General features: G+C 44.0%; 1 protein-coding gene across 1 annotated transcript in view; it reads left to right on the top strand.

The window, feature by feature from the left end:
- TXLNA (taxilin alpha) overlaps positions 1 to 18876 on the top strand; it is a 1198503-nt gene that overhangs the window by 519413 nt on the left and 660214 nt on the right. The window contains exon 5 of the mRNA XM_044082609.1: positions 3886 to 4056. Coding sequence (XP_043938544.1) covers positions 3886 to 4056 — 171 coding nt within the window. The remainder of the gene's footprint in view (positions 1 to 3885; positions 4057 to 18876) is intronic.

The following is an 18876-nucleotide window of genomic DNA, read 5'->3' as shown; positions in this document are numbered from 1 at the left end:
AAGTCTACCTTCACCAACGCACCCTTTGATGGTTCATCCTTATTTGGAACCAAGGTGAAGGATACTCTCACTAGGTGCGAGCAGGAAGGAAAAACCCTGTCTGCCATGGGAGTCTGTTTTTTCATGCCTTCTGGAGCTTATCCCAAGGGCCAGAATGGTGGGAAAATGTGGTTCAGAAAATCACAGAGGTTTTTTCATGACACACAGAGTGATTCCCCCTCAAGAGGCAGAGGAGGGGGTGGAAATTCAGGTAAGCCACCTTAGAGGCAGGGGAGGCTCACGTAACCAGGGGAAGCGTGATTCCTTTTGTGGTTCCCCCTACCAGCGCTCCTGAGAGGAGGCCTGACTGCATGTCTCTGGAGCCAGTCGGGGGTTGCATTTCTCTATACCCAGAAGCCTGTCGAGACATCACCCAAGACGAGTGGGTATTGGAGATAATCTCTAGAGGGCATCACATTCCTTTTCTTTCCATCTCCTCCTCCAAACAAAAGAATCCCAGATGTTCCACCCAGTCAAAGGGATTCCGCAACCTTAGAAGTTCAAAAGTTGCTGGTAAAAGGAGCCATCCAGCCCGTCCCCTCAGACCAAGTAAGATTACGGACTTACTCCAGATTCTTTTTGATGCCGAAAAGAACAGGGGACCCGAGACCCATTTTGGATCTCAGCCGTTTGAACCTTCATGTAGAGAAGTCCAAGTTCCGCATGATCACGTTACAGTCAATTCTCCCGTTATTAGGGAAAGATGTGTGGATGTGCTCCATCGACCTCAAGGATGCTTACTACCATATAAAAATGGACAGGGCATCCAGAAGTTGCCTACGCTTCTGGCTGGGAGCCAGTCACTTTCAGTTTTGCACCCTGCCCTTTGGACTCACCACAGCTCCCAGGGTGTTCAAATGCATGACAGTGGTAACGGCTCACTTGAGACGTATGGGATTCCAAGTGTTTCCGTACCTGGACGACTGGCTCCTGTCTGCCACCACAGGCATCTACTACTACAGACCAGGGGACGCCACTATTGCACTGTGCCAAAGACTAGGAATCACCTTGAATTGGGAATAGTCTGCATTGTTGCCCTTGCAGCGTGTCACCTTTATCGGTGCCAAATTAGACACAGTGCTCATGAAGATTTTTCTGCCAGAAGAGAGAATTCAGATGTTTCAGCAACAAGTCTATGCTCTGCTATCACTGACGGTCAAGGCAAAAGTGGTCTTCCAGCTGTTTGGGTACCATGGCTGCCACGATTATGCTAGTCCCTCTTGCAAGACTTCACATGAGGATTCTTCAGTGGCTACTTTTTGCCCAGTGGTCTCTTCAGCACCTTCCTCTCTCCCATCTTATCGTAATAACCGACAGGTGCAAGCAGGATTTGCGCTGGTGGCTTCAGACCAGCAATCTCAACACGGGTATGCCTTTTGTTCTTCCTCCTCCGATTGCCACTGTGACCATGGATGCCTCCCAGATCGGGTTGGGGGGGGGGGGGCATTATCTTGACAGGTCTGTCCAAGGCACGTGACAGGAACACGAGATCCATTTGCATATCAATGTCTTAGAGATGAGAGCGGTGCTATTAGCGTTGCAAGCACTTCACAGCTTTTTTCCTCTTGGGACAGTTGCAATCCACTTGGACAACATGTCTGTGGTCTGGTATCTGAACAAACCGGGAGGAACCAGGTTGTATCCCTTTTGCAGAGAGGCTGTTCGAGTGTGGCAGTGGGCAGTATCTTCCCAGGGCTTTCTAGTGGCAACGCACATTCCGGGGAAGTCCAACGTGATTGCCGACAGGTTGAGCAGAGCTATTCTGATGCCTCACGAGTGGTCCCTCAACGAACAGGTGAATGAACGGATTTTACGCGAATGGGGCCAGCCTTGCTGCGATCTATTTTCCAGCCCCCCTCTATGCCAAATGCAGCAGCTACTTCACCTTTATTCCCCCAGAAGGGGAAACACCCAGTGACACTCTGGTTCATGATTGGCCCTCCGGTCTTCTCTATGCCTTCCCTCCAATTCCCCTGATAACGAAGGGAAAGCACAGTCTTTGGGAAGCAAAATGATACTAATTGCTCCATACTGGCCTCGTCAGGTCTGGTTTCATTTTCTTCACCCTTATCTAATGGACGAGCCATGGATTCTGGAGCCAGAGTCAGATCTGTTGACTCGTATGTCAGGGCAGTTGCACCCCACCATCCAAACCCTCAGGTTGACAGCATGGCTGCTCCAATTCCGTCCCTAGTCAGGCTTCATGATTTTTCGCCAGAGGTGGTTCATATTCTGTCTTCCTCTACTAGGAGGATTTATTCTAGTAAGTGGAAGAGATTTTCCATTTGGGCTCATGAAAGACAGATTGACCCCTATACAGCATCCATCTCATCGATTTTAGTTTCTATCTCAACTATTTAGTCTGGGATCTGCTGCGGCAACTATTAAAGTACATTTGGCAGCCATTTCTACTTTTCATGTTGCTAATGAACCCAATATAATGGCGCATAGACTTTCTAGGGCCTTTCCCAAAGGGACTATTCTACTACGACCTCCGATCTTTGATATTGTTATGCCATGGGACCTTAATATTTTGCCACAGCAGTGCTTGCCTCACCTCCTTTAGAGCCTGCGGCAGCCTGTGACCTAAAATTTTTGTCTTGGAAGGCACTCTTTTTGATAGCAATCACTTCGGCTAGGCGGATCTCTTAACTCCAAGCTTTATCAGTCAGGCCCCCTTACTTGATATTTCACAAGGATAGGGTTTTGCTAAGACCTAATCCTTCATTTTATGCCTAAGGTTGCTTCAGTGGTCAACCTCAACCAGTCTATTGAGTTGCCTGTGTTTTTCCCTGGATTCTCTAACAAGCAGAATTTAGGTTTCATCAGCTGGATGTCCACAGACAATTACGTTTCTATTTACATAGAACAAAAGATTTTAGAAAATCTGACCAACTTTTTATCTCCTTTTCGGAAAACAGACTAGGGACTTCAGTTTCCAAAGTAACTCTGTCCGGATGGATTTCTAACTGCATTTCCTTCATCTTTTCTTCAAATGGCAAGGAATTACCCTTCAAGGTAAAGGCTCACTCTACATGTTCGGTGTCTACTTCTACTGCCTTTCAGGCTAGGATGTCTATGGATGATATTTATGCTGCAGCTGTTTGGGCATCTCCTCACACCTTTATTACTCATTACAAATTGGATCTGGTGTCAAAGGGCAGATCCTCATTTGGTTCCACAGTGCTCAGGAGTATTTTCCAGTGAGCCACCCAAGGTCTAGGTGCTAGGGACGCTGTCCCACGGGTAAGAATGTAGGCGAGATTGGACTACATAACATCAAGAAGTTATGTACTCACCATAATGTTCGATGTATGTAATCCATCTCGCCTCGCATTCTTACTAACCCACCCAGCTACCCCCTCCTGGAGGACCTAGAGGTTGAGTGACTGGTTCCAGCACTCCTTGATAGGTTGAGTTGGTTCTTCCTCTCAACGTGTGTGTGTGTGTGTGTGTGTGTGTGTGTGTGTGTGGATGTGAGCTCGCTGCAGACGAGATTTGGGGAATAGGTGCATTGCACCATGGGATACCTCTTATTCATGTGCCAGTTGAAGACGTCAAGCTAGAGTATGGCCGAGTCGGAGCCGAGGTTCGGCTCCAAACCCACGGGTAAGAATGTGAGGCGAGATGGACTACATACATCGAACGTTATGGTGAGTACAAATATTTATATTGTTGCTTAAGATTCAAGTTTGATTCTCTAGGAATAGACATCCAACCATATGCCAGTTCCTTTTGTTTTACCCGCATTAAAATAGAGCATACAATATTTGCAAACATTTTGTTAGTGCTTCATTTGTGTAGTTTTGATTCATTCTCCTATTCTTTGCTGTTTGTCATCTTTAGTTGGAGGAGCACAGGACGTCACAGAAACAAATGAAAATGCTTCAGAAAAAACAGGCTCAGCTTATTCAGGAGAAAGACCATTTAAGGAATGAGCACAGCAAAGCCATCCTTGCACGCAGTAAGCTTGAAAGTCTATGTCGGGAACTCCAGCGGCACAACCGTACACTCAAGGTGAGTGCTGACAATGTTATTTCATTCTGGCTAACAAATTTAAAGTCAGTCTGTAAACAGTTTGTGATGGCAGATGGTACTGCTTTATACAAAACAAAATTTGCATGACTTGTGGTTTGAATGTGTTAGTTATTTTTCTTAGTGTGTAAGTATATTGACAGGATTCTACCAAATGCCAATAGATGGAAGTAAAGATGCTTCAACTTTTACTGTTAGTGAAGTTTTCTCTCTTCTCCACTGTTGTGTGACCTTGGAGTAGGTATATATCAGTTTGAGGGATGTGGAGGGTGTTCCCCACATGGGGGGGTTGCAGGGGTACTTGCCCCTGTAAAGTAATAGTTTTGATGTTCTTTTTAATTTACTGGGATTCTCTACATTTTTGTTGACTGATCGGCATGAGGCCATTATTTTCATTTTGATCCACCGTTGGCTGACACAGAGGACTGCATGTGAGTTGAGGAAAGTGAGAGGCTGCCAGTTTTAACAGTGAACTAACTTATTGTAGTATGCATTGTATCTTACTGCGTATTATATTATTTTATATAAAACTTGTATTTGTTTCATCATGTTTGTATGCATCTATTACTTGTTTTTATTGCTGTTTGCACCTTTGCTTAAGTTTAGTCATGTTAATAATCCATAACTTGAACATGTGCTGCTTAGGAAGGTAGAGCAAATGGCACGTGGCCGTTTTTCCATAGGTATATTCGTTCAATGAAATTTTGTAGGTCATGAATATACATGAGCTAAGAAGACATGCCTGACTCAGTGGTTGCCAAGACTTTAAACTTAAGGATCTTGTGAGGTTTTAGAGGATGTTCTTCGTGTTTCACTGTTGCAGTCATCACATTTGGTTTGCCCTGCCAGGGTAGCCTTCGGCCGGCCCGACTACCAGAGACTTAGTATTTCTGCGTCGGTTGCTGTCACTTGAGGACTGACATCAGGTCGTCAGTAGTGTAAAGTAAGGCAGCCGACGCCATTACATCAGTCTTTCTTGCCGTGGAGCCCAAAGTAGGAGGAGTTTGCACAAGTGCCGGTCGGCTGCTACCTGAGTTTTTTCATTTAACAAATTGAAGTGTTCTAAAGCGAAGTACCCAGTTGGGGATCCTTTTTTCTTGCACTAACTGATGTCAGAAAAAGTTAATAATTGTCTCGCCTGTGGAAAGCAAATATCACACAGAGACTTCCAGTCTTACTGCAGCACTTGTTTAGGCCCAGACCACGACTTTTCCCGTTGTCGCTTCTGTGTTTTGATCAACGCCAGAACTATCTGTCATTTGGCCCTTATTGTAGCCAGATATCTTTGCTTACAGTCCTCGAATTCTGATATGGCTTCGGTAAGCCATCTAATAGCAGATATTCCAAAAAAATGAAAGGATAAAGACAGACAGACAGCACAGGTCCAAACCTACTGACGCCGCTTCCCTTAAGCTAGTAGTCAGCTCTCTGGTACTCAGTGAGGTGCTTTCGCAGCCCCTGATGCCTGCTTCTGTTGATTCGCAGGCCACTACCAGTACCTTTTTGGTGTCCGGTATGCCACAAAACTCTTTGACTAAGGATCCTGCGGTTGTCTCTACCTTGGATGTGTCCGGAATCGCTGAGCAGGCACCGGCTTCTGAGGAAGTCCTTCGCACTACTGAGTCTCAGCACAAACAGGCATCTTCTTTTGAGACTACCATTCTTTCAAAAATGACAGAGTTTCCTTAGGTACGAACCACACCCAAGAAACCAACCCACTCTCAGGCACCTGCTACTTTGCCTCAGTCTCAAATGCTTAAAATGACAGAAGACCTTATCATGATCAGGTGAAGCCAAGCTACCCCCTCCAAAAGGAAAAGAGATCTGTCCCCTGTGGTTTTGTCTGAACAAGAGTCAGATAAATCTGATGCACCTGAATATGAAGACATGCAACCCTTCCCACTTATGAGGATTCTGATGCAGAGGATTCCATTCCTTTAGCCTCTCCCCCAGAGAATTTTTCCTTTGGAGAAACTTAGCATACTTTAAGGGAGCATTTCCAAGAGACTCGGGGGAATTCCAAGATCTTCCACAACACAGATCCTTGGCCATCCCCCCCAGTCTTGGGTGTTGTGGAGGATGTTTTCCTCAAATCCAGCTTAAATCCTGACGCCCTTCCTCCAGCTTCCAGAAAACCAGACAGGTACTACAGAGTCCCCGACTCACAAAAATATCTTTTTAAAAAAATCCTACAGCTGGCCTTGAGGTCATTTCTCAAGGGCCAAAAGGGATTAAAGCAACCTCTGCTAAAAATCCCACCCCCTCAGACAGGGATTCCCGAACATTGGACAGATGGGGTAAAAAAGCAAACACCTCAGCTACTCTTGCTGTCAGGGCACTAAATTATCAGATGTTCTTTGTGTTTTACTGTTGCAGTAATTACATTTGGGTAATCTGCTGGCAGGTTGCCCTCTGTCAGCCTGATTAACAAAGTCTTGGGTCCTGCGTTGGTTGCTGTCCCTTCTTCCATGACGTCAGGTCGTCAGGGGTATAAAACATGCAGCCGACACCATTACATCAGTCTTTCTTGCCACGCGGTGCTGAAAGCAGAAGCAGTTCACAAGTGCCGGTTGGCCGACTCCTGTAATTTTCGTTTTAGAGTTTCAGATCCGAAGTCTTCAACTAAAAGCCAAGTACCCCGTTGGGGAAACTATTTCTTGCTCCTTACCGATATCGGTAAAAGTTAATAATTGCATTACTTGTGGGAAGCAAATACCTCATAAGGATTTTCATTTGTACTGTATTCCTTGCCTGGGCCCTGACCACAACATACCTTGCTGTCAGGCGGTCCCGCAGTCGGCCGGAATTCCAAAGTCTTGGTCCGGCGTCTGTTTCTGTCGCCTCTTCCCTGACATCAGTGCACCAGGGGTATATATATAATGCAACCGACGCCATTTTCTTCAGTTTTTCTTGCCCCAGATGTCAGGTGCCCCCAAAAAGGTGGTCAGAATTAGTACCAAATGGAGTGAGCACTGCACAAACACAAAATCCCTTCAGCTATAAGCAAATACATCAATAAGGCATAGAAGAGATGTTGCCAGTAGATCAGAGGGGATGGAGGGAGGGTAACCTGGACTGCAGCAGGGTGAACACTCGAACATCTACATTTATGGTAGGTACAAAACTGTACTATGTTCATCGTGTTACCCTGCTGCAGTCATCACACTTGGGTAGAATCCCAAAGCTAAGGTAGGGGGGAGGTGTCATAGAGGGTTAGTGGTGGCAATAAGGCCCTGCAGAACTGCAGTGACGAAGCCCGCCCTGGACTTGGAGTAAAGAGGTAAGTGATAGTGTTTGGTAAAGGTGTGTACTGAACTCCAAGTTGCAGCTTCTAAAATTTCCTTGGTTGGAACCCCCCTGAGAAAGGCTGTAGAGGTAGCTGTTGCCCTGGTAGAGTGGGATTTAATGGTAGCAGGAACTGGTTTCCCATGATGGGTATAGCAGAAACGTATGCAATGACCTATCCATTTAGAAATGGTTTGCTTAGATATAGCCTTCCCTTGAGAAGCTGTAGCATCGGATACAAAGAGCTGGTCAGTTTTTCTGAAAGCCTTAGTTTTGTCCAAGTAGTAACGAAGCTGCCTGTGAATGTCCAAGGAATGCAGGAGTCTCTCATCTTTGTTCTGTGGATTGGGGAAGAAGGTGGGTAAGTGAATGGTTTGATTTAAAGCTACACTGGAAACCACCTTAGGCATAAAGGAAGGATTAGTTTGTAGAGAAACTTTGTCTTGATGAAAAATGAGGAAAGGTTCCACTGCCATTAGTGCCTGTAGCTCTGAGACTCTTCTAGCTGAAGTTATTGCTAGGAGCAGGGCAGTCTTCCATGATAGGAACTGAAGATCTGCAGAGAAAGCTGGTTCAAAGGGAGGTAGCGTTAGTTTTTCCAGAACAAAGTTGAGGTCCCATGTTGGTGCAGGAGCTGTCCTGGGTGGTCTTAATGTTTTTTGCCCCTCTGAGGAACTGCCTTAGAAGAGGATGTGAAAATAAAGGTGGATCTGTGTTGTAGTGAGCTGAAATAGCTGAAGCATGGATTTTAATTGAGGAAAAGGAGAGTCCTTTGTGCAACATCTCAGCTAAATACTGTAGAATGTGAGGCTGAATTGTGTCTTGGCCTTAAGCTTGGTTCCAGGCACAAAACCTTTTCCATTTGTCCGAATAAGCCTTCCTGGTGCTTGGCCTCCTGGCTTCCAGAATAACATCCAGAACTGCTTGTGAGAGAGGAGCTGGTTGGATGTTTAGTTGATTTGCCATGCAGCCAGATTTAAAGTTTTGAGCTGGCTGTGAAGAATCTGTTTGTTTTGTTGTGTGAGCAAATGGGGTATTTGAGGCAATATCCATGGTGGGCTGTGGGCCATATTTTTCAATAGCGGGTACCAGTGCTGGCGTGGCCAGTCTGGGGCTATGAGAATCAGTCGTGGTCTCTCCTTTTTGACCTTCAAAAGAACCTTTGTGAGGAGAGGTAATGGAGGGAAGGCATATGCTGTCAGGTTTTTCCAACTGAAAGAGAGAGAGTCCACTTTCCAAGCTTGATGGTGGAATGTCCTTGTACAAAATTTTGTCAGTTAGTAGTTTTGAGGACTGGCAAACAGGTCTATGTTTGGAAGCCCCGTTTTTGAGTTATTACAAATATTTGTGGATCTAGTTTCCACTTGTGGGGATCTTTGATGTTTCTGCTGAGGTCGTCTGCCAATGTGTTCTTCTGTCCTGGCAGGAATTGAGCTTGTAACTGGACTTGGTAGGCCAGAGCTGTGTTCCATAACATCATTGCTTGCCTGCATAGAGGGTAGGAATGTGTACCCCCTTGTTTGTTTATGTACCACATTACTGTGGTGTTGTCCGTCTTTATTGCAAGTTGTCCTGGATGTAATAGATCCTTGAAGGCCGTCTGAGCTTTCTGTACAGCTAGCATCTCTTTTTGATTTATGTGCAGATTTCTTTGATCTGCAGTCCATAGGCCTTGAATGCATTGTCCTGCCATGTGTGCCCCCCAGGCGTAGTCTGAAGCATCTGTTGTGATAGTCTGCCTGGCTGGGGGAAAGGTGAAAGGCTGACCCTTGTTGAGGTGACATGCCTATGACCACCATAGAAATTCCTGTTGTAAGCAGGAAATGAGAGATGTCATTGTGTCCAAGCTGTGGCTGTGTTGAGACCATACGCTTTTTAGGTACCACTGTAATTTTCTCATATGCAGCTTTGCAAATGGTATTATTAGTATGCAAGATGCCATGAAGCCCAAAGCTTGCAGAATTTTTCTTGCAGTTAATTGGGTCTTTATTGCCATTGTCTTGAAATACTGAGTCAGTTGTAGTTGCTTGTCTGGCGTAAGATAAGCCTTCTGGGCCGTTGTATTCAAGCTGGCACCCAGGAATGTCATTTTTTGTGAGGGTACTAGTTTTGACTTTTCATTTACTGTGTACCCCAGGCAGTTTAGTAGATGCTTTACAAAGGCCAGATGATGTAAGAGAAGGTCTTTGCTTTCTGCTTGGATGAGGCAGTCGTCCAGTTATGGATATATTTGAATTCCTCTTTGTCTGCAGTATGCAATTACTGGTGCTAGACATTTTGTGAAAACTCTGGACGCAGTAGATAAGCCAAAGGGGCAGTGCAGAGAATTGGTAATGGGCTGAACTTGCAATGAAATGGAGGAATCTTCTGCAACTTAGTTTGATAGGGACATGCAGGTATGCCTCCTTGAGGTCCAACGTTACTAGCCATGCTTCCTTGCCCAACATGGGAAGTAGCTGCTGTAGTGTTAGTATCTTGAATTTGGGTACTTGTAAGTAAGTGTTTAGAATTGAAAGGTCCAGAATTGGTCTCCAGGCATTGTCCTTTCTGGGCACTAGAAAGAGTCTTGAGTAAAATCCTTTGCCTTGCTCTCGAGTAGGTACCAGTTGAATGGCGCTCATGTCCATGAGTGCTGTAATTTGCTTGTGTGCCTCTGCCCATTGATTTTGTGGCAGGTTTGGCATTCCTCTTTTCATTGGCAAGGTGTGAAAGTGGAATCTGTATCCTCGTAAAATTATGTCTAGGACCCATTTGTCCTTTTTGACTATGTGCCAGCTGTCTGCAAAAAGTGCGAGTTTTCCCCCCAAGGGGGCTGCCAAGAGGGTATTGCTTGGCCAGATGAGGTGCAAGTAATTGAGTTTGCCTTCTGGTGGATTGAGACCAGTCTTCTCCTCCCTTCTGTGTTGTAGTGCCCCATTGGCGAAGTTTATACTGGGCTTGTGGTTGTCCTCTGCCCTTGGCCTGTATTTACCCCTCTGCGGTCTGTCAGTGGCTGGAAAGGACCAATTTTTTGTTGGCCAGTTTCTGCTGAAGCGAGGGGGTTGTACTTGTAGGAAATCTTTGACTGTCTGCATAGATTTTGCCTTATCTTCCAATTTCTTTAAAACATCTTCTGCTTTAACTCCAAAAAGAACATCCTGCTGTAAGGGAGCATCTAGTAGTTTTGCTTTAACATGATCAGGCAGAGTTTGTTCCTTTAACCAAGCATGCCTACGTATAACAGACCCAGTGACAGCTGCTCTGCAGGAGGCCTCCAAAGAATCAAACCCACATTGTAAGGTATGTTTGCCCACCTGCTCAGTGGCATGCAACAGATCCTGTACTTATTTCAATTCAGATTGTTGAGGGAGAGTGGTTATTCTTTGCTTTAACTGAGAGATTAGAAATTGCTGATACTTAAGCATATGAAATTGACAGTTCAGTGCCCTCATAGCTAGTGTGGCTGAGGTATAAACCTCTTTCCCCCACCAGTATAGTGCTCTGGAATCCCTCTCAGAAGGTACTGGGTTTTTAGCCATAGAAGCCTTAGCCCCCTTGGGACCCTGGGAGTTGGTCTCTGGGTCAGCTACTAGGCTTTTGTAAAGAAATTTGTGGGAATCAGGCACTCTGTAGTATCTGTCAGGCTTAGCCAGAGCAGGAGGTAGAGAGTCTGGGTTGAAACTGGATTCTAAATAGACATCATCCAGTGTCCAAAACTGGTGGGATGGCAAGTGGTCTGTGTTGGGGGAGTAAAAGAAATAAGGGTATGAGACCCTGGAAAGTCAATAATACCCAAAAACGAAATTCAAAAGGACTAGTTGAGCCCAGAAGTATAAAAAGTTGTATAAAAAGTTGTTTAATAACGCTTGTAGCAAACAAAAGTGCGTTTTCGAATATCTTCCTCAGATACAAGCACAAAATCAAATACATTCCATACAGAAAACACCCTTAATTTATATACTTAAATAAATTGGTTCATTGACTTCAATTGTTGGTTAATTACAACACAATTAATTACAACTAGCTTTAATAATAAAATCAAGAAAGAGAAAAAAATAAAGAAAAAAAGTGTTGTTCCTATGAGTTCTATATTAAATCTGTATGAATGTTTAAAACATGTTTTTATATATTTATTTATAATCCACAAACATATTTTGTTATACTGTAATACTGTAAAAGTTTTATAATTTAAACATATATATAGTAATAAATTGATTTAAAAAATATATATATATTGAATTAAAATTTGTTTGTATTGGTTGCAGTATTTATTGTATTGTAGGTTATACTGCCATCGGCCGAGGCCTCGGAATCTGGCTTAGGCCTGGGCTGCCTGTCCTTAACCCTGCATTTTATGTGCATGCCGGTAGTCGGTTGCTCCGATGGCATGGTGTAGTTAAATTTCCTACCGAAGTAGTGTCATGCGAAATCAAAGCGTCTTTTAATAGTACGCTTATTAAACCTAGCACAAAACCGACAAGAAGTGACATCGTGGTCTGGGCCTAGGCAAGGTATGCAATAAGAATGAAAATCCTTATGAGGTATTTGCTTCCCACAAGAAGTACAATTGTTAACTTTTTCTGACATAGGTCTGAGGCAAGAAAAGTTTCCCCAATGGGGTACTTAGCTTTATAGAAGACTTCGGTCTGAAATTCGAAAATCTCAGGAGTCGGCCGACCGGCACTTGCGAACTGCTTCTGCTTCGGGCACCGCGCGGCAAGAAAGACTGAAGAAAATGGCATTGGTTGCATTATATATATATATATATATATATATATATATATATATATATATATATATATATATATATATACACACACCCCTGGTGCTCTGACGTCAGGGAAGAGGCGACAGCAACCGACGCTGGACCAAGACTTTGGAATTCCGGCCGACTGCAGGACCGCCTGACGACAGGATAACCCAAGTGTGATGACTGCAGCAGGGTAACACGATGAACATCGGCAGATGACACTTCTCCTAAGCCAGTCGCCAGTTCGCCGGTACACAGTGAGGCGCTTTCGCAGCCCCTGATACCCACTACTTCTGATTCACAGGCCTCTACTGAGACCCATTCTGAGTCCAGTATGCAGTGAGATACTTCAATTATGGAACCCGTGGATGTGTCTACCTTGGATGGGTCCGGAGCCGCTGTGCAGGCACCGGCTTCTGAGGGTGTTTTCAGGCCTACAGATTTGTATATTAGACCAACGCCATCTTCAAAACTAAGGCCAAAATCATGACCTATGGCTAAAAAACTGACGCTTGGGCCATGTGTGCAGGCCACTGTGCCTAAAAACAAATGGTTAAAATGGCTGAAAATTTAATTACTCTGATCAGGGATAGCCACCCCCCCCCCCCTTCTAAGAGGCCTAGGCAAGGTATTGATTATGAATCTTCTGAATAGGATTCTATTTCTTCTGACTCTTCTAATGAACAGGAATTGTCTATACCTACTTATGAGGACTCTGATGCAGAAGATTCCATTCCTTCTGCTTCTCCCTCTGAGGATTTTTCTTTTGGGGAAACTTTACATACCTTAAGGGAACATTTCCACTGGGAAAGTCAGAGTTTTTCTGAATCTAAAAAGAGGCTTAGGGATTTTCTTCTTCTTCCTCAGCATAGGCCTTTGGCTATACCCCCTGTTCTAGACATTGTTGATGTTTTTTCAGAATCTAGTATGGCTCCTGATTCTCTGCTTCCGGCTCCTTGTAAGCCAGACAGATACTACAGGGTTCCTGACTCCCACAAATTCCTTTTCAAAAATCCTGTTGCAGATCCAGAAACCATTTCTCCGGGTCCCAAGGGCATTAAGGGTTCTACTGCTAAAAATCCTACCCCTTCTGATAGAGATTCCAGGGCGCTTGATAGATGGGGGGTAAGAAGGTTTACTCTTCAGCAACCCTGGCAATCAGGGCTTTAAACTGTCAATTTCATATGCTAAAATACCAGCAGCATATCATGCGACTGCTTAAACAGAAAATGTTGATTTCTGACTGTGTGGAAAATAGATTTGCAGGATTTATTGCATTCAGGTAAACAAGTTGGGAAACATACTTTGCAATGTGGTTTTGATTCTTTGGAGGCCTCTTGCAGGGCTGCTGTAACTGAGTCTGTGCTAAGAAGGCATGCTTGGGTCAAAGAGCAAAATCTGCCTGATCATGTTAAAGCAAAATTGTTAGATGCTCCTTTACAACAGGACCGTCTCTTTGGTAATAAGGCTGAAGAAGTTCTAAAAAAGATGGAAGATGAGGCTAAATCTATGCAAACTGTGAAAGATTTCTTACAAGTACAACCTTCAAGATTTAGTAGACACTGGCCTACTAAGAACTGGTCCTTTCCAGTTCCTTCGAGAGCCACTCAAGTCAAACCCAGACATTCCAAAGGCACCAGGTTTCTGTCCCAAGGAACTTTAAGAACAAAACAATGGGGTGCCTCCTCTTCCAAATCTGGAAACAAGACATCTTCCTATGCTAAGCAGTCTCAATGACTTCCCTTTACACTTACCAAGCACTTACCTTATAGCAGCCCCTTTGGGGGGAAAACTGGCTCTTCATGCAAAAAACTGGCAACTTATAACCCAGTATACTTCCACAGCTGTTACGATCCCCCTTGACCCGAGAAGGAGAGGCAAAATGTTATTTTTCAGAACCACTCTTTATTACGTTGACAAAAGTTTCATCAAATGCTGCTATACAAGATCCGATACTGTGAGGTTAAGCGCTTTCATCTGATTTAGCCAGATTTCATCAGAACCTCTTACAAGTGAACATTCACAGTTTAAATACCCACTTTGGCGCCTTTTTTAAAAACAATTAATTAATTATCCACAGCAATTGGTTTTGGAACAGACTGAACAATACTGTTATACTAAATATATCTCATACTAAATACTATACATGTTAACTAGTCCTAATATGTAACATACTGTACAAAACTATAAATATTATCTAAAGAGTTATTTTTATATGCATCCAATTTACTAGTATTGCACAATAAATACTAAATCGGCTTATACTATAGTGATATTATAAAAACTAAACTTTCAAAAATTGTGTTATAATACAATCCTACCACTCAATACAAATACAAATGGTGTAGGTTATATAAAAAGCTAACAATACGTTTAGAATGTATATACAATGTTGATTCTAGTGCTTACTTTGAGGGCATGTACAAGCTTTTCGACTATTCATGTGTGTTCCATTTACTCCGAAACTTGGACTTGTCGTAAACTAAATAGTGCTATACATTGGTACTTGATCAATGTTTACAATTTCTAAAGTACATTGAGTCCCTAAATTTATATTTAACACTATAGCATAGCTAGGAATGGTTTTAGGCTAATGTATTCATTAATACCTGGGGGTGTAGTTGCATCTAGGCTAATTTGCCATTTACTAGTCGAAAAGCTTGTAAAAAGGGTTCTAACTTGTCTAGGGTACACTATAAACTAAAATAAATCACAACTGATACCTTCTCAAAAAATTACATTCCTGGGTGCAAGCTTGAATACAACTGGCCAGATGGCTTTCCTTACGCCAGAGAAGCAAATTCATTTGGTGACTTACTTCAGACAGGTGGCCACAAAAACCCTGCTTTCTGCAAGGCAAATACTGCAAGCCTTGGGGGTTCATGGCCTCCTGCATTCTTCTAATTCCATATGCAAGATTGCATATGAGGAAACTTCAGTGGTATTTAAAAAGTCTATGGAGTCAGCATTTTCACAGCCTGGAAACAATGATTCCTATCATTAATCCAAAATCGATCATGTCAGCACACAGGTTGCAAGTCCATAAAACATTTATTGTATAAATTCCACAAGTTTCACCCTAACTCAATTGTAGGGCTTTTTCAAGTGTAAAAACAGTGTAACTGTTTAATCAATTATTAAAGTAACATTTTGATTGTGTTGTTTAACATAATTTTAAAGTATTTTAAATTTTTGACATCCTTTTCTTCTTTTTTAGATAGAACTGTTATTTTGTGTTATTTTATGCTACTTTGATTCAAAGATGTTCATCGTGTTACCCTGCTGCAGTCATCACACTTGGGTTATCCTGCCTTCAGGCGGTCCCGCAGTCGGCCCAAATTCCAAAGTCTTGGTCCGGCATCTGTTGCTGTCGCTTCTTCCCTGATGTCACAGCTCCAGGGGTATATCAGAGGCATCCAACGCCATTTTCTTCAGTCTTTCTTGCCGCGTGGTGCCCGAAGCAGAAGCCGTTCGCAAGTGCCGGTCGGCCGACACCTGAGATTTTCAAATCGAGTTTCAGTCCGAAGTCTTCAAAGCTAAGTACCCCGTTGGGGAACCTTTTCTTGTCTCAGTCCGATGTCAGAAAAAGTTAACAATTGCATTTCTTGTGGGAAGCAAATACCTCATAAGGACTTTCATTCTTTTTGTATACCTTGCCTAGGCCCAGACCACGACGTCACTTGTTGTCGGTTTTGTGCTAGGTTCAATAAGTGAACTATTAAGCGATGCTTTGATTTCGCACGACACTATTTCGGTAGGAAATTTAATTACACTATGCCGTCAGAGCAAACGACTACCGGCGTGCATAAAAAATGCAAAGATAAAGAAAGGCAGCCTAGATCCAAGCCAGACTCAGAGGCCTCAGCTGGGCCGGTCGCGGGTTCTCCGGTTTTCAGTGAGGCGCCTACGCAGCCCCTGGCTACCACTGAATTGGATCCCCAGACCGCTTCAGCCTCTCCAACAGAGAGTTCTAGGCCGACGAAGCCATTTTCTTTAGGCCCTACCGACGACATGGCAGTAGGAGAAGCCGGTGCTGTAGAAACACCTTCGGTTTCTGAAGGTGTCTTCAGACTGACTACTCTCGCCATTAAGTCTTATGCTAAGATTAAGACTTCTCTAAAACCAAAAAAGACTACTCTTCAGTCTCCAGGTCAAGGCCCTATGCCTAAGAAACAGATGCTTAAAATGGCTGAAGATTTAATTTCTTTGATAAGGGGTTCCCAACCCCCCCCCCCCCGACAAAAGGCTTAGAGAAGAGGAGGACTACGCCTCCTCTGATCAAGTGTCTGTTTCCTCAGGCTCCTCTGAGGAACAGGATTACTCCTTTCCACCTTATGAAGATTCTGATGCTGAAGACTCCATTCCCCCAGCTTCTCCCCCTGAAGATTATTCCTTTGGGGAAACATTACATACCATGAGGGAACATTTCCACTGGGAAGGTCAGAACTACTCCGACTCAAAGAAAAGGCTCCAAGAGTTTATTTTACTCCCCCAGCACAGACCCCTTGCTATCCCCCCCCAGTTTTGGACATTGTGGATGATGTTTTCTTAGAATCTAGTCTAAATCCAGATTCTCTGCCTCCTGCTCCAGCCAGACCAGATAGATACTATAGAGTGCCTGACTCTCACAAATTCCTATACAAAAGTCCTGTTGCTGATCCAGAGACAATCTCCCAGGGTCCCAAGGAGGCTAAGGCTTCTATGGCTAAAAATCCTGTATCCTCTGAAAGGGACTCCAGAGCACTAGATAGGTGGGGGAAGAAGGTTTGCACCTCAGCTACTCTAGCTATGAGAGCACTAAATTGTCAATTTCACATGCTTAAATACCAGCAATACCTAATGTCTCAAATAAAACAAAAGATGGGCACGCACCCTCAACAGTCTGAATTCAAGGAAATGCAGGAGCTGTTGCATGCAGATGAACAGGTGGGAAAACATACTTTACAATGTGGTTTTGATGCCTTGGAAGCTTCCTCTAGAGCAGCTGTTACTGGGTCTGTTATACGTAGGCATGCTTGGTTAAAGGAACAATCTCTGCCTGATCATGTTAAAGCAAAGTTACTAGACGCACCCTTACAGCAGGAAGTCTTATTTGGGGTTAAAGCAGAGGAGGTTTTAAAGAAAATGGAGGATAAGGCAAAATCTATGCAGACGGTCAAAGATTTCTTACAAGTACAGCCCCTACACTTCAGCAGAAATTGGCCAACAAAAAATTGGTCCTTTCCAGCTTCTGACAGACCACAGAGGGGTAAATACAGGCGCCCAAGGGGCAGAGGACAAGCACATATCCCGCCAATGGGGCACTGCAACACAGAAGGGAGGAGAAGACAGGCCACAAACTACTAGAAGGCAAGCACAATGACTTATACCTCAAACTGCCAAGCAAAACTCTCTTGGCAGCTCCCTTGGGAGGAAAATTAGCACTTTTTGCAGACAACTGGCGCATCGTCACAAAGGACAAATGGGTCATAGACATTCTCACAAGGATACAGATTCCATTTCCACACCTTGCCAAGGATAAAAGGAATGCCAAACCTGCCACAAAATCAATGAGCAGAGGCACAAAAACAAATTACAGCTGTCATGGACATGAGAGCCATTCAACTGGCACCTACACAGGAGCAAGGCCAAGGATTTTACTTAAGGCTCTTTCTAGTCCCCAGAAAGGACAATGCTTGGAGACCCATTCTGGACCTTTCAATTTTAAACACCTTCTTGCAAGTACCCAAATTCAAGATGCTAACACTACAGCAGCTTCTTCCCATGTTGGGCAAGAAAGCTTGGCTAGTAACGTTGGACCTAAAGGAGGCATACCTGCATGTCCCTATCAGACAAAATTGCAGAAGATACCTCCGTTTCATTGCAGGTTCAACCCATTACCAATTCTCTGCATTGCCCTTTGGCTTATCTACTGCGCCCAGGGTCTTCACAAAATGCCTGGCACCAGTAATTGCATACTGCAGACAAAGAGGAATTCAAATATACCCATACCTGGACGACTGCCTCATCCAAGCAGAAAGCAAGGGCATTCTCTTACAGCACCTGGCTTTTGTAAAACATCTTCTAAGTTGCCTAGGGTACACAGTAAACGAAAAGAAATCAAAACTAGTGCCCTCACAAAATGACATTCCTGGGTGCCAGCTTGAATACAACGGCCCAGATGGCTCATCTGACGCCAGACAAACTACAATTAACTCAATACTTCAGAGCAATGGCAACAAAAACCCAACTCCCTGCAAGAAAAATTCTGCAGGCCTTGGGCTTCATGGCATCTTGCATACTACTAATACCATTTACAAAACTGCATATGAGGAAATTAGAATAGTACCTAAAAAGTGTATGGACTCATCACAACTACAGCTTGGAAACAATGATACCTCTCAGTCCCTGCCTTCAATAGGAGTTCCTGTGATGGTCAACAGGCATGTCACCACAACAAGGGTCAGCCTTTCACCTTACCCCCAGCCAGGCGAACTATGACAACAGATGCATCGGACTATGGTTGGGGGACACACATGGCAGGACGGTGCATTCAAGGCATATGGACTGCAGATCAAAGGAATCTGCACATCAATCAAAAAGAAATGCTACCTGTACAAAATGCTCTGACAGCCTTCAAGGACCTCTTACATCCAGGACAGCTTACAAGAACAAACAACACCACGGTAATGTGGTACATAAGCAAGGGGGTACACACTCCTACCCTCTATGCAGGCAAGCAATGACCTTGTGGAACACAGCGCTGGCGTACCAAGTTCAATTACAAGCTCAGTTCCTGCCAGGAAAAA

Source organism: Protopterus annectens, chromosome 1.part1 (genome assembly GCF_019279795.1).
Source record: "Protopterus annectens isolate FY-2018-M chromosome 1.part1, PAN1.0, whole genome shotgun sequence".
NCBI lineage: Eukaryota > Metazoa > Chordata > Ceratodontiformes > Protopteridae > Protopterus > Protopterus annectens.
The sequence above is the reverse complement of the archived record's forward strand: the minus strand, read 5'-3'. Positions and strand labels throughout refer to the sequence as shown.